This window comes from Opisthorchis viverrini (assembly GCF_000715545.1).
Source record: "Opisthorchis viverrini unplaced genomic scaffold opera_v5_34, whole genome shotgun sequence".
NCBI lineage: Eukaryota > Metazoa > Platyhelminthes > Trematoda > Opisthorchiida > Opisthorchiidae > Opisthorchis > Opisthorchis viverrini.
In genome coordinates, this window is record NW_008751690.1 from 1426253 (window position 1) to 1440405 (window position 14153).

At 44.7% G+C, this 14153-nt stretch overlaps 1 protein-coding gene across 1 annotated transcript; it reads left to right on the forward strand.

Moving 5' to 3' along the window:
• Positions 1–671: 671 nt before the first annotated feature.
• On the forward strand, positions 672–9245 carry T265_02681 (hypothetical protein; the record flags this gene model as incomplete). Its single annotated transcript, XM_009166983.1, has 4 exons — positions 672–1027; positions 4711–5070; positions 6530–6989; positions 8571–9245. 4 exons carry the CDS (start codon positions 696–698, stop codon positions 9039–9041), a joined length of 1623 nt encoding a protein of 540 aa, XP_009165247.1.
• Between the last annotated feature and the right edge of the window lie 4908 nt (positions 9246–14153).

The window sequence follows — 14153 nt, forward strand, 5'->3', positions numbered from 1 at the left end:
ACTTCTCCATTAGTGATGGAAACGTTGGCTACTGACAGCAGCGAACGCACCTTTGTTAGCAGACGCTGTGTGATTTGCAGATCCTTCAGTAGCGTTTGGACAAAAACTAGTAGTGCTGAAGTTAGCTCCTGCTATCGACGGAGTCGTAATTTTTCTGAGCTATCAGCCGCTGTGGCACTGACATGTCTCCATTTCTGTGATATTCACAGTGTACAACGGGTGCGATCCGGATGGCTCTGCTGCTCAAAGACCTGTTCAGCGGGCAGATGTTAAGTGTCATTGCTTCCCATTCAGTTTCTTTGATTCAATATTGACCTTTTGTGTGCACTGTTGTGGATGAGGTATACCTCAGTTTTTCGGAGTGGAGTCCCGGCATGGCATTTAGGCACTGAAAGGGTGCAACAGCTGACCGACCTTGTATGCAGCGTCTACACGATGGTGAGCTCTCTCTTCTTAGGTCCCTTTGTTCTGCTTCCTTGAATAGTCCGGATCCTTTGACTATTTTTTTTGTCTTGTGGAAAGTCCCTGGATATGGACTCGTTCATCCGTGCATGATTCGCACGTATGTTTAATGAAATTTGGACTAAGAATTGCGGCAAAAGACTTGGGTTCGTTAAAGTTCACCAACCAGGCGTTATCATTATTCTTTTCTCTTGCTTATGATTTTAGCCCTTGCGCCGGAGCCGTAGGTCACTATGAGTGACGCACTCATTTCAGCCACATCAGCCTTGTCGATCAGCGCACAGCACCCATCAGAAAAAGCTGAAGTTCATCCCGCTGGTTCTCTTGTGCTCCTGGGAGACTCGGATTTTGTTGGAAGAAATGAAGTTTGGAAAACACTAACGTTGCCTAATCTACCTGTGTGTCCTTTCTCGATCAAGCCCTGTGAAGGTGGGAATTTTGTATTCACACCTAATTTCAAGCCGTCTTCCACCAGTTTATTTCCTGCAGCATCTGGGGAGCTTTTGGATGGAACCCTTCGTGCACTTCAACCGATTACTGCTGAAGAGTCAAAAGTTGTCTATCAGTAAGTGTCCGAGTTTAAAAACCAAATGTTACCAGGCGACTTCAGTCCAGTTGATTGGTAACCTAAAACTGAGCATCTTGGGTTTGTATATGTTGGCTGTTTTATTGGTTGATCAATTAATGTGTAATTCTGCACCGAAATGGGCGTTAACTGTGGATAAAACTATTTGCGAAAGCTGCGGAGAGTTTGTCCATGGCTGGTGGTTTTCGCCTCTTGGGGCGGATTATCACTATTTTATCTGTCTATACGTCATGCTTGGTTTTCCTTATCGCTCCCTTATCTCCAGTTGTTGTCTACCAGTTGTAGATAGCTAAAATGTATCTGTATTACCTTTTGGCGGCAGTGACTGGGAGAGCGATAATTCTACGGCAAGCTGAGTTTGTATCTCATACCCTATTAGTGGGTGGGGGTCGTTTGTTGATGTCGTAACAGCGCAGTGCCGACTTTGCGTCTTCATGCCTCGGCCGGGTTTTTGACTTACATTGCAGTATTGTTATCGGATATTTATCTTTTATTTTTTATTATCCTATGGCCACGGCATCCCCCTCCCCATAGCTAATTGAGAGGAGGCACACACCCAACCGGGCTCAGAAGATGTTTCCCCAAGTGATGACGCGTTTTCATGACATTTTAAAAAATTACACAACAGATCAATAAAATGCATTGTTTTTCGGCATTATCCGGTTCTTTGAGCGGTGTAAATGGCACGCCACTTTTGACCACCACGTTCCTCTTATGTGACCTGCGTCATTGGGCGAGATGGCCCAAGTGGTTAGAGCGCGAATTTACTGACCGGAAGGTCCGTGGTTCGAATCCAACCTCCGTCACTCGACTTCCCTTGTCTGGCTTGGGCAAACCTGGCAGTATCCCAGCCCTCGGGCTTCCTTCGGGTAGCATGGCAGCTAGGCACCGGAAGGGTGCTACAGCTGAACGCTATTCTGCTTTATGACTTCTTGCTTATAGTTAGATCTCGTAATGCAGTTGTCTCTAGTGAGACACTTTGCTAACTACAGTAGTGATGGTGGTTTTCACATGTATTCCTTCTACATTTTGATTGTTTTGAGCTTCTTCAACCCAGTATCCTGCGGACCCCGAAAACAGGTCTTGATATAGCTGGCCAAGAAGCACTTGCTTGGAGCAGGGTTGGTGTTCATCCGGTGACCCGTTTTAACAATTTTTTGAAGGTGCTACACTGTATCGTTAAGACAGCAGCGGCTCAGTAAGATGCCGTACTGCCTGATGCCGTTTTTAACGCCCCTTGTCAGGTTCAGTGGGACGCCTTCATTTGTGGGAGAATTCTTAAGATATGTTTTTAGATAATTAAACACTTCTGGCATTTTGCTGCTTTTTCAATGTATTATCCCAGATGAACCTACTCATCGATCACATCAGTGCGTCGTGTTCGTGACCTTGGAGCTTGGAGGCGATCTTTCTGTCTTATCTGACTTGTCTAATTAACCAAGGTTTTCCGTGACTGACTGCCGTTGTACGCAATGTAGAAGTGAGATGGTTTAGTCTGCTTAACCCGATTACTTTTCGCTGTTTATTGAATGGTCACTAAACGACAGAAGAGCCTCTTCATTTGGGAACAATTCACTCTTGAACACCTCCCTTATTCTTTGTTGACCTACAAGTAGCACTGTACTGTAACATGGATCAGATCCGAACAAGTTACATCTGCAGATCCGTTACGTTGATGCATCCATTAATATGGGGACCTTCTTTTTAGGTTGCCATCTTTCTTTCTAGCGCTGAACGAAACCAGGGCCCATTAGAAGCCACTTGTAGACAATTGTCTTTCTGGATCAGAAAACGAAATGAAGCAATCAAATCACGTATTAAATTTGGTCTGAAAAATGGGCTAGCCATGGTTGACCGAGGTTGTAGCTGTTATGTGCGAATCTTGTACTGTAACAGGTTCGGCCATGAATCACTTAACAGCGACCGTCAAGCCCTAATGACAATTTACGGTTGAGGAGCCCGTGTGCAGTAATTCAGTGCAAGCAAAGATAAATATATCTGTTCTCCTGTGTTAGTTTGTTCTAGGACTATCCTGTTGATATATGAATGTGGATGGCTTCAGCCCTTGTGCGCGCGGATAGTTTCTAAAATCAAGCATAAGTTCAAACAGTTTGTTAAGGGAGGCCACAATAGATTGCGACCAACGGGATGTTTCATTCTACGTTTGGGAATGTGCTCAGGAGCTTGATTCAAACCAACCCGGTTCTCTGGCACAGAATTACGAGCTGTAACCGTTGAAATCAATCCCAATGTGTGGCAAATCTACTGAAATCAGACTAAGTGCTCAGAGCAGTGGGATAGACAGTTGCTTCCTGATCTTGTTGTCTTCCCAAGAAGGTAGGATTACCATCCTAAAGTGGAAAAGCATAGCAGACCACTCTGGAGAGATTAATGATGAATTTTTGTGCTGAGAGGTTAGTGCCACGGGAACTCTGAATGACAAGCTTCTCACTCAGTTGACGTCTGACCACTTATAGTAAGTCCCTTGGCTAATCTGACACAATGAACACAGACTTACGCTCTTGCATTTTATGGAACGTTTTTATTCAGATTCGGGACTTCAACGTTTTTCCTAAAAGCTCTTGATAAAGTTCTTTAGATGACCTAAGAGGAATCTCAGTGTCTAACTGGGAGTCTGCATGCGACTCGTTGTCAAGTTAGGGCGCCCAAAGAGCGTTCAGCCTCTGACTGAAAACCCAATTTGTTGCGGACTTCTCGGATCACTTCACAATAGCATTAGATCGTCTGATTTCTCCAAGGGGACCACCATCGGTGCCTGGTAATCTGAAGAATTTTCCTTGGCGTACTGTATATATCGCTGTGACTTGTTAACATCGGAGCGCCTGGCTAAAAATTCTTTCAGTGATTGTGCGAGACCTTGTACTGGCGTATTCCACCTACTTTTTGATGGTCTTATCATAGTGTTCTTGAATACTCAAAAAGTTATAATTCGTGTACTGTCAGCTGGAGTTATTATATGCGCAAATTCTTCTCGTTGATTTTTCAGGGTTGTCATTGGCCGTTAGCTGGCCGGCCAAGTAAGGTCATCACCTGCTTTTAGTGCGTTGCGTACGGCAGCAACGGAATATTTTTGCAAAAAGTGTGTGATTCGTATGATTGTACACTGTAGCATGCAGGCGCATCAAGCATACAGACTGATAACGATATGGTCGTTTGTGTTTTTTTTTATCATTGATAATGCGTGTAAAGTTTGTCTCATAAAAACCGCACAGGAGAGCTGCATGTTTATGTGCTGAAAACTGAAGTCGATATTTTATGCTACTAGAATATAATGGAAGAATGTGCACCAGTTCAGACCGTCATTTATTGAGACGTCCTTCTTTTGGTCTTCAAGTATGTCTAAAGCACTGTTTCTGGTACTCAGTAGTTCAACGATTGTGCTTTTATGGGTTAGGTTATCACTTTGGCACAAGGGGAATTAAGGGATCTCGACCGAAGTTTGAATTCCCTTGGATCGAAAATATACAAAACCCCAGTGATACTACAATTTCGGGTGACGATGCGTTAGGTTGAGACGAATACTTCTCATCGAACCGACGCAGAACGCAAATGGTATGAAAATTCTAGTTTTCCTAAAACCAAAAATATATAGACATCACTGGACTAGTTCTAACCATTTGTTTGGTTTTCCATCTGTTTAGAGCTACCGTTGTCTTGAACGATCAAAAGATTCACTGTGAACCAGGAGACAGCGTGGCGTTGTTGTGCTCAAATTCGTCTGTTGATGTTGATTGGCTATTGAAGCGTGTTGACCTGGACCCATTAACCAGTGAAGACCAGCCCTTTATTCTACAGCCAACGCTCAACAAACCTATCCCAGCTTGGCTTCTACCAGGCATCCCCACCACAGCCCGCCTGCTCCTAACTCACTGTTGTGAACTCCATATTCCTGTTTCACGTCGTATCATCCGCTTGTGCGCCGAATTCTGCGCTACGGATTCACAACAAGCTACTCGCTTGCGCGAGCTTTGCAGTCGTGAGTACACCGAGCTTTTTGACAAGTAAGTTAGATATGCCTAATGTAACAACTATGAATAGCAACTCTTTTTATTCATTCTACCTGATACAACAACCTTCGGTATTCCTTGACTTCATGCGCGTGCAAAGTTAAGTGAGCACACAGTTTCTGTCTCATTCAAGCTTATCCACCTGAGTGCAATCCAAATGAACACTGGCCGTTAGTGATTGGATACAACGCAGGTTGTGACAGAAAGTCGTGTCCTGTTCCAGATAGCCTAAGGAATAAAACGCAGAATCCAAACGGGATGTTCTAAAGTAACAAATGACTTTGACTGCCCCTCCAAGTGCGATTTGTGACTAGTTTTTCATCTGTCGCACTTCATTCAAGTCGCGTAGCGACCTTAGGGATACCAAAAACCAAAGCTTTGAACTGAAGCTCGTGATACAAACATCCGGATTGTGCGTCAAAGTCACGCTCTGTGCCGTTTTTGCCACGTTATTTCCCTACATCAATGCGGTTAGTTAGCACATGTCTTTTGAGATGAACAACTTCGATGTGACTGGCAGAATAAGTTGTGACTTATGTTGTTTCTTTGTCGTTTCCTTCCTCAAAAAGGCTAGACATTTTCTAGTCGGATAGGCGCATTCAAAGAGTTAAAAGGATCCATTGGAATCAATTTGAAAAAAACTACCGATTGTTTATCAAGCTCTTCTGAAACGATCCATTGAAATGTTTCATGAGGTGGTAGACTCCGTATAGTCTCTTTGGTAAAAAGCCAATTCACACCTTTGTTACTGAGAAGGTTTGTATCTTCCGCTTTATCCCGGTCCCTCTGTTCGAGAGTGTAGATGTGTAGGGATGTTCTGTTGTGTCACCCTCATGGCGACTTTTGTTTTGTTCAAAATACACATGGTTATATACGGTACGTTCAGCGAGAACCTTTCCCGTAGGAGCCCATCTCTAACCGGTTAGTTGTTTTTGCCCAACTAACAACGACCGTACACACCTTACTGGTTTTCACACAGCTAGTTGCATGGATCGTACGCACAACGGAGAGCCGCTTTTCATATCGTTTTGGACTGGTATTCAAATTTTTGACCGCTTCAGATGATAGTTTAAATTTCGGTGCAGTAGAACATATTGTGTTTAAGCAGCTTTCTTCCCTGCGCACCTGTTGGATGACTTCTCGATCAGTGTGTATTATCATCACGTTTGCTTTGCATCTCCTTTTGAATCCTCTTTAAACTCAACCTTGGAGTGTTGCATATTTGTAGAACACAACTACGATGTTTGATCCTGGATATAGGAGATGCCTTTTTTATTTCTCACGTGGCTTGCTTGGGGACCTTAATTCTGGTAGCATACATAGATCACCTGTGGGGCGACTTCCACAATTTTCTTCCGGGTGAAAAAGAGTGCAGCTGAATTTCAGAAGATTTTGTTCAGTGTATATGTTCACGAGAGAAGCTGATTAACCGGCAAGTTGTTCGATTCTTTAGGTACGTCCGTCTTCAGAATATGACCTTACCTGACCTGTTGCATCTATTTCCGGCCTGTCGCTTAACTCTGGTTCGTTTGCTCGAAGTTCTGCCTCGACTACAGCCCCGTCCATATACGCTTATTAGTCTACATGAAGGTACGGCGCGTACTGGACGAGAAACAGAAAATCAACAGCTACAGTTCATTTTCACGCGAGTAGACTTTGGTGTTGAACGTTGTGAGGCCAATGGTGGAATCTCACGGTACCCGCATCGGACACACGGCGTATGTACGGGGTGGCTGGAACGGATATGGTCGTCGAATGCTGGTCCTTCGATTCAGCTGTACCTGCGGTGCAACTTGAATGGATTTCGCCTACCAGCTGATCCTGAACAACCAGTCATAATGATTGCAGCGGGTACTGGCCTGGCACCATTCATCAGCTTCATAAGAAAACTTCGCAGTCTTGGCGAAGCTGCGGTACGTAGACTCTGAAGTTCCTTGCAGTCTTATTGGGTATAATTGTATGGTAGCAAAGTAATCCTGTACGTACGTTGCGCCGGATTCGGTGGAGTTCTGTGTGAACAGCTGTATTGTCACCTGATGTTCCCCCTCATGAAAAATAGGGTGAATTAGATCGTATTAGAAGGCAACTTCATGCCCGAGGGACACATCTCAGTTTGGCGGCTGTTACACAGTGCCACAGGTCGTGTNGATGTTCCCCCTCATGAAAAATAGGGTGAATTAGATCGTATTAGAAGGCAACTTCATGCCCGAGGGACACATCTCAGTTTGGCGGCTGTTACACAGTGCCATCAGGTCGTGTAGGGAACAATTTTTAAGTGTAACTGAGTATTGGAATGTCTCCGTTACAGTCGATGATCCATTCACCAATGCTGTTTAGTGTGCAATCACTTCGCATGCTGTAAGTTTTGTTATAATTGTTGCATGCCGCCATTTACCTAAATCAGTACATCACACTGCCTATCGACTAGTGGACTCTACGCATGTTGTGTGGTTATCCCGTCTAATTCTGTTTTTACTACGAAATACCGCAAACTGTTTGATGTCCCAAACATCGGGTATGCTCGCAGCGAGTCGTGCTTTTGGTTGATCTCCAAGGAGAAGACATGCCCGTCTACTGAATGGGCACTAGATCTTTCTTCAATGTTTTTTTCTCGGTTTGTGAATAATTTGTCAGAATCACTATCAGTGTACTGTTGGCAAACACTGTGGTTTAACACCTTGCTCTCAGAATCACCTCCATCCTGACTTCATTCCTTTACTCATTTGAGGACTCGCTAAAAATACATATTGATGGAAGATAACTTTTCCACTCAATTGGGCTTCCTTTACTTCATTGATTGGTTAGACTCTTCAATTACCATCTGAATTTGGAATAACTCAACTATTATGTGGCCGTGTATCACATTGGCCCATTTATTTGCAGTTTTTACTTGAACACAAAAAGGAAGCTTTTAGCTCTTTAGATCAGTACGACCAGTACACAGGATCCGAAGAAGCTCGTTGTCGCTACTTTAGACCACTGTGTTCCTAGTTCATCTTTGGCACTTTTCCCTTGTCTATGTCCATGTTCAGCCTATCTAGAAGTTTGTTCCTTACGTCTCAGATGACTCCCTTTATCTCGTGGCTTACGTTATGGAGACAATGCTTTGGCTTCATTCTGTCGCCAGTAATACTTGCGCGCAGTTGATGACGAGTTACTTCAGGCATATTTTTTATACCTCCACTGCTGGAAGCCGCAGTGCGCATTCCTCCGTTGCATACCTTACGTACTTGGTGTTTGTTTAGACACAGCAGTAGTGATAACTGTTACTAGTAGGGACCGAACACGTGACAATTATATACACGTGCTCAGTGGCACGCTCACACACTGTATGCCTAGTACTGTCTTTAAAGAGCGGAATCTTTTGAGCGAAAATCACCTCAATAGTTATCTTCAATTTATTTAGCACCGACTCTGTTTATTCTATCAACCACCGCGTAAATCCATCAGTTTTTGTAACCCTCTAAGCTGTCAAATCGTATTCTCTTTTCCAGCGTACATCTGGTGAATCACCTTTATGGCTTATCTTCGGTTGCCGCTCCCCAAAGAGCCTCGCGTTTCTCGAAGAACTTACAAGCTCTGTTCGTGACAAGGTCTTACACCGTTGGTGCCTATGCTTTTCTCGACACGTGGAGGCCTCTGATTCCGCCGCACCTTACTGTTTGCACACCAGTGCTCGGTATGTACAAGAATGTATTTGTCCCTCGGTGGATGGATCCCCGTTGACCGGACATCAGACTGAGTTGGCCAATTGGATTTTACACCGAAAAGCCCGAATTATGGTTTGTGGTGAAGCCCGTGCTATGGCGCCGGCGGTTCGTGAAGCCTTCGCCACTATACTAACGAAGGCGTTGACGGAAAAATTCTCTGATCTCTGTCCTACTGAACCAGCTTTGTTAAGTGGTAGGGACTACGTGGAGAAGATGCGACAAGATGGAAGGTACATAGAGGACATATGGACGTGAAAGGCACAGCGTTTTTCTACATACTTTATGTACATCATCATCGACAGCATGACATCAGGGTTCAACACTGATGCTTCGCTGCCTCATGTACATAACTTTCTTCGCGTTACTTCTGGTGCAAAAATCGACCAAATGAAAATGTATTTCCGCAATAATACCGCTTCCTATGTGCTGTCTTTGAAAATTGTAATGTTTCCATACCCGATGGTCTCTCTTCTGATGCACGCCGTTTCCATCAACCGGAGTGCGGGTTAGAGTAGCAGCGTCGAAAGTCAGTGTCCTTGTGGTTGTCAAATTTTGCTTGGTCCAAGTTTAGGTGCAAAAACCGATGCAAGTAGGCCAGTACTTCTTTACTAAACTACTGTTTTGCGGCGACGTTTTCCTGCGAACGACGAATCGGCTCTAAGAACATCCCAAATAACTGCTGTCCGCGAGTCACACTCAATAGCAGGGTTCAAATAGCAGTACTGCCTCTTCCGTTTCCTGATGCCATGAACCACATGCAAACCCAGTAGTTCAACGTCGGTCTTAGATGTGGAGCCGGACGTCCTCAGGTGCGACATTGCTCCTCTGAGCAGAGGATGCGAACAGGGAGAGCTTGGACTGCTCAGAATCTAGCTTGCGGAGGGCTTGTCCCATCCGCTCAATGTGCGTTTGTAGAGGCGATCCCTAATATCATTTGGTGCCCCGTTGTTTCAATGCACTTTGAGTATTCGCCTTACACGCCGGTAGCCAAACGATCTTTGAAGATGGACAGCTGGAGTAGGCCAGGTCTCCCAGGCGTATGTAGTACACACCGGACAGCCCACTGTACACATGGAGCTTATTTCGAGGGTCGATCTCTGAATATTCCTTTTTCCATACACTAAGTGGGGCCCATAAATTTAACGCTTATCCTTGTCTGTTAGCCAGGGAGAGCAACTGCTACGTTGCTCATGGCGCAGTGGTCATGTGGCTGGAAGTTAAATACCCTAGGGGTGCACTTTTGAGGATCAGCAGTTCCCAAGGTAAGGTATACGAAGGTGGATTAGCCGGTCCGTCACATTAGTAGTTTGTTGGAGTCCAATGACTGCAAATACCTCGTTGCCGTCAGCGTCACAAACCGAAGTTGGCTTCGGATCCTTCACCAGAAACCCTATCTGCATATGGCGTTAGTCTCGAAATTCGAAATCCGTTCACCGATCTAATATGAACAAGCTCCTAATGCTATTTTCGAATCGATTCAATAGAGCCACCTCATCAGTCCGGTTAACCGAAACTTGTTGCACTATTCCGAAAGGTCTACTTGTACGTTCGGAGGTACCCACTGAGTTCTTCATTAGATTGGGTGAAAAATCGGTGATTCTGGATGAAACTGGTCGACGAGTGCTGTAAAAGTACGAGTGTGGTTCCGGCATAGTCTCTCTAAAATATGGATTGGGTAAACACGCACTTGTGCCTTCGAAATATCTAGTGTTCGGACTTCCGAGAAGACAAAATCCGATGGCAACATGAGATGGTTCTGTCGAAACCTTTGGAATCGGCTGACAGCCCCAACTGATGATAGAAGTCTACATTTCTGAAACTACCTTTCATGGCCTAGAAAGTGATAGACTGATCAATCGTTTGGTTTACGGGTCTTTGCAGTGCACGACTAGGGACTGCTATCTTGGCTCACTGTCACCGGAATGCGTCACGCAAAACTCAACAGTAAAATGCATGTTGGGACCCCCATACTGTCCTTACTATTTTTCCTTTCGTTGCACAGTGACGAATTCGTAACCCAGGAATACAATATAGGAGCACATTCCTTTTAGGACTGCCAGGGAAGTCACTATGTCAACTAGAAGAGTCTTTGTGTTTGCCGACAGAGACCGTATTGTCAGTTCTGTATGAGCTTCAGTCGTGGAAAAACACTGGAAAAAAAAACATCGAGAGCAGGCCCTTCGTAGTAGTTTACCATGACTGCCTACCACTAGAGGGACGAGCCTAACGATAACCCAGTCCCTGGATAATGTTTTAGTTGGCCTTTTGAAACATGTTTAATTAGTAAAGCTGTGATCCCGTTGACCCTTCCAGATGTGCCACAGCTGAAAAAAGAAGGATGAACCTTATGAAGGCCACGACAATCGCGGTACCTAACTTTAAATAACATGAAGGATTTGCACTATCACAAGGGTCATGCCAGCTTGCCGAACAGTGCGATGCAGAATACATTGATATCGGCTGGAGAAAATCCGCACGCATGCAGTGTTCGACCACATTCAAAACATGAAACCGATGCCGTGGAGGCGTTGCTACAATTGTCGATTAATCAAGCGACGAAAGCAAATCATGCAAGTGAGATCACTTAGCAGCTTGCTATCTTCAGATATACGCCTAGCTTCTTGCTTCTGGCAGGTATACCGAATCTCCCGAACCAGAGAGCTATGTTTAGACTTAAATTGCTTATATCGAGTTACGCAAAAGTTAATAGAAGGGAACGAAAAGCTGGGGTGTGCCCCGGTAGGCCCATAATGATGTGTGACTGGTTCCGTGATCCATACAGTGACGGAGCTCCGGTAGCAGCCCGTTGACCCAGAAATTAACAATCATGTTATTGCCTACTCCCGTGGAAACTGTATACGCTGTTCCAATGAACTACATCCTGTATAGTAGAGGACGTACAATTACCAGTTGACAGTGCACTAGTACGTATCGTTGGTTTCTATCCACTAAACAATGAGGAAAGGACGCTGTAGTAAAGAGGTGGAAAAATCCAAACATCCTTCGGACAGTGCCAGAGTAAAGCGGTATCGGTGGGATTGACCGAACATTTCTGGTGAACCACACCAAACAAAAGCTCAAAGGACAAAAAAGCTTAAGGATGACGCGCATCGCGTCAATACAGTCAGCTGACTGCTGCTAGGCTATGAAGACAACAATTGCTATATGTTCGAAAACATTTTCAAGCCTACTATATTCCAGTCGCGTCTCTCCCACCACTGTGCGGATGAAGCTCGCATACGACGCTGTTATCGGACGGCTGAGTGAAGCTGGTACTGCAAAATATCAGCAATATGGCATAAAGTAAACATAAGCCGCAAGCTGATTCTCGGGTGGCAATCAGTTCTAGATTATCCTGGACAGTCAAGCGAACTTCCAATGGTTTTTGGTCACAATTCAACATTCAATTCACAAAAATAACTGCACCAATATGAATGCTTTGAAAAACAAAATCAAAAGAGGTAGAAAACCTAAGGTGACAACAACAAGCGCCTTTTATACTGCTAAGTAGCCTATGCGGTTTGCTTTGGGTAAACGCTCTGAGTGCAGATATTAAGAAAAAGTAGGAAGCAAAGACCAGCGTATATCTGGGAGATCATATCTGGGAGATTCTGAAACTTCAAACCCAACCAAATAACTCACGAAAAAACCTACCCTTTGGATAGGTCGAAACCCCTTTTCTTGGGAAGAATTACATTTCGCGGGCAGTCATACCGGCCTCCTGAAGTTCGCCCTAAGATATGGTAAAACCAGTTACACCGTGCTACCGACAATTACAGACAGTTTGTGTACCTGCTTTTGCAGGAAAGGCAGTCCCAAGGAAACAAAAAACTTGCGAGAGAACACGTCAGAACAACCCGATTTTAGGTGGTCTCTTGAAGAGCAGCTAACAGATCACCCAAAATTGTCATTCAGTTAGCTATTCACCAATAAAACGTGTTGTTTCAGCTGCTACATTTTTGTTCACCAAGGAGCGGAAGAACAAGACAGTGACAACTACGCACTAGATACGGTTGCCGAAGCAGTTAACTTGTTAAGCAGCTCAATTAGATCTATTGGGCTTGGGTAGATACTCACTGAACGCAACAACTTTGGTGCAGGACGCCAATAACTGCGTGACAAGGTCATATCTGACGGGGCTATTAATTATCGGAATGGCCTATCCAGTGGTTTGCATTCGAACAAATGACAGTTACCAACACAACTGAACTGATAGGTAAAGACTTTCAAGTGACTGACTGTCCGTCTCTAGGTCGTCTCCACCTGACATGGAAACTGGGCCTTATTGTGGTGCGACGGTTTTCCTACTTCCGTAAACTGTTTATCTAAATTGACCGATAATCGTACAATCGACCCCTGTGCTAGGTTGGTCCATTAACTACAGTCCAGAAAACAGCAAATCGATCGTACATGTTTGGGCTGGAAGACGTGTGGTAAGTATGAAATTATTACGCTAACCACCACTACCTCGCGTCTAGACCTTCAAGTTAAAGGCTATGGATGACGGACCCAACTCCAATCCTGTCTGAGTACCCTGCTGGTACACTATCCCACATAAAACCATGAAGCGTAAATACTAACATCATTATGACACATACCATTATGGACTGCATTCAGTGAACCGGCTGAGTAAGAACGCGCGACCACTGAAACCTCCCACCTTTACTGGAACCTCTTAACCCCCAACCTGTCGTTTAATCAACCTTCCGTAGATTCCAGGTGTACAGACACCGATCAGCTAACAAGGAAAGTAACTAACCGCATAGTTCACATATACTTCTCCATGGCCGCCGTTCAGATCACGCTGGAATACTCTCTTCATACACTCACGTATGTCTTCTTCGTCATCATCATCATTATTATTGACAACACCAGAGAAAGAGAACAATGCTTCGTTAACGTTAAGTCTAATTATTTGAACAGGTCCTTATAATTGAGAGTGACAGGGAGGTGGACCCGGGATCATCCTACCACAAAAATCAGCGGTGCGTACGCTTCCGAAATTCACTCAGAGGATCTAGATACAAACTGACAGAATGAACACCACCGATACCAGTTGGCCGTCACATCGCTTCCGAAGTAGAGATGTTATCTTGTCGTGGTGGTCGGGTTTCTGTGCTGCAGTGGTCCAGCAGGCTATACTGACCAGAACTCAGTTCCCAAAGGTTAACCATGCCACTACCACAAAAATCAGCGGTGCGTACGCTTCCGAAATTCACTCAGAGGATCTAGATACAAACTGACAGAATGAACACCACCGATACCAGTTGGCCGTCACATCGCTTCCGAAGTAGAGATGTTATCTTGTCGTGGTGGTCGGGTTTCTGTGCTGCAGTGGTCCAGCAGGCTATACTGACCAGAACTCAG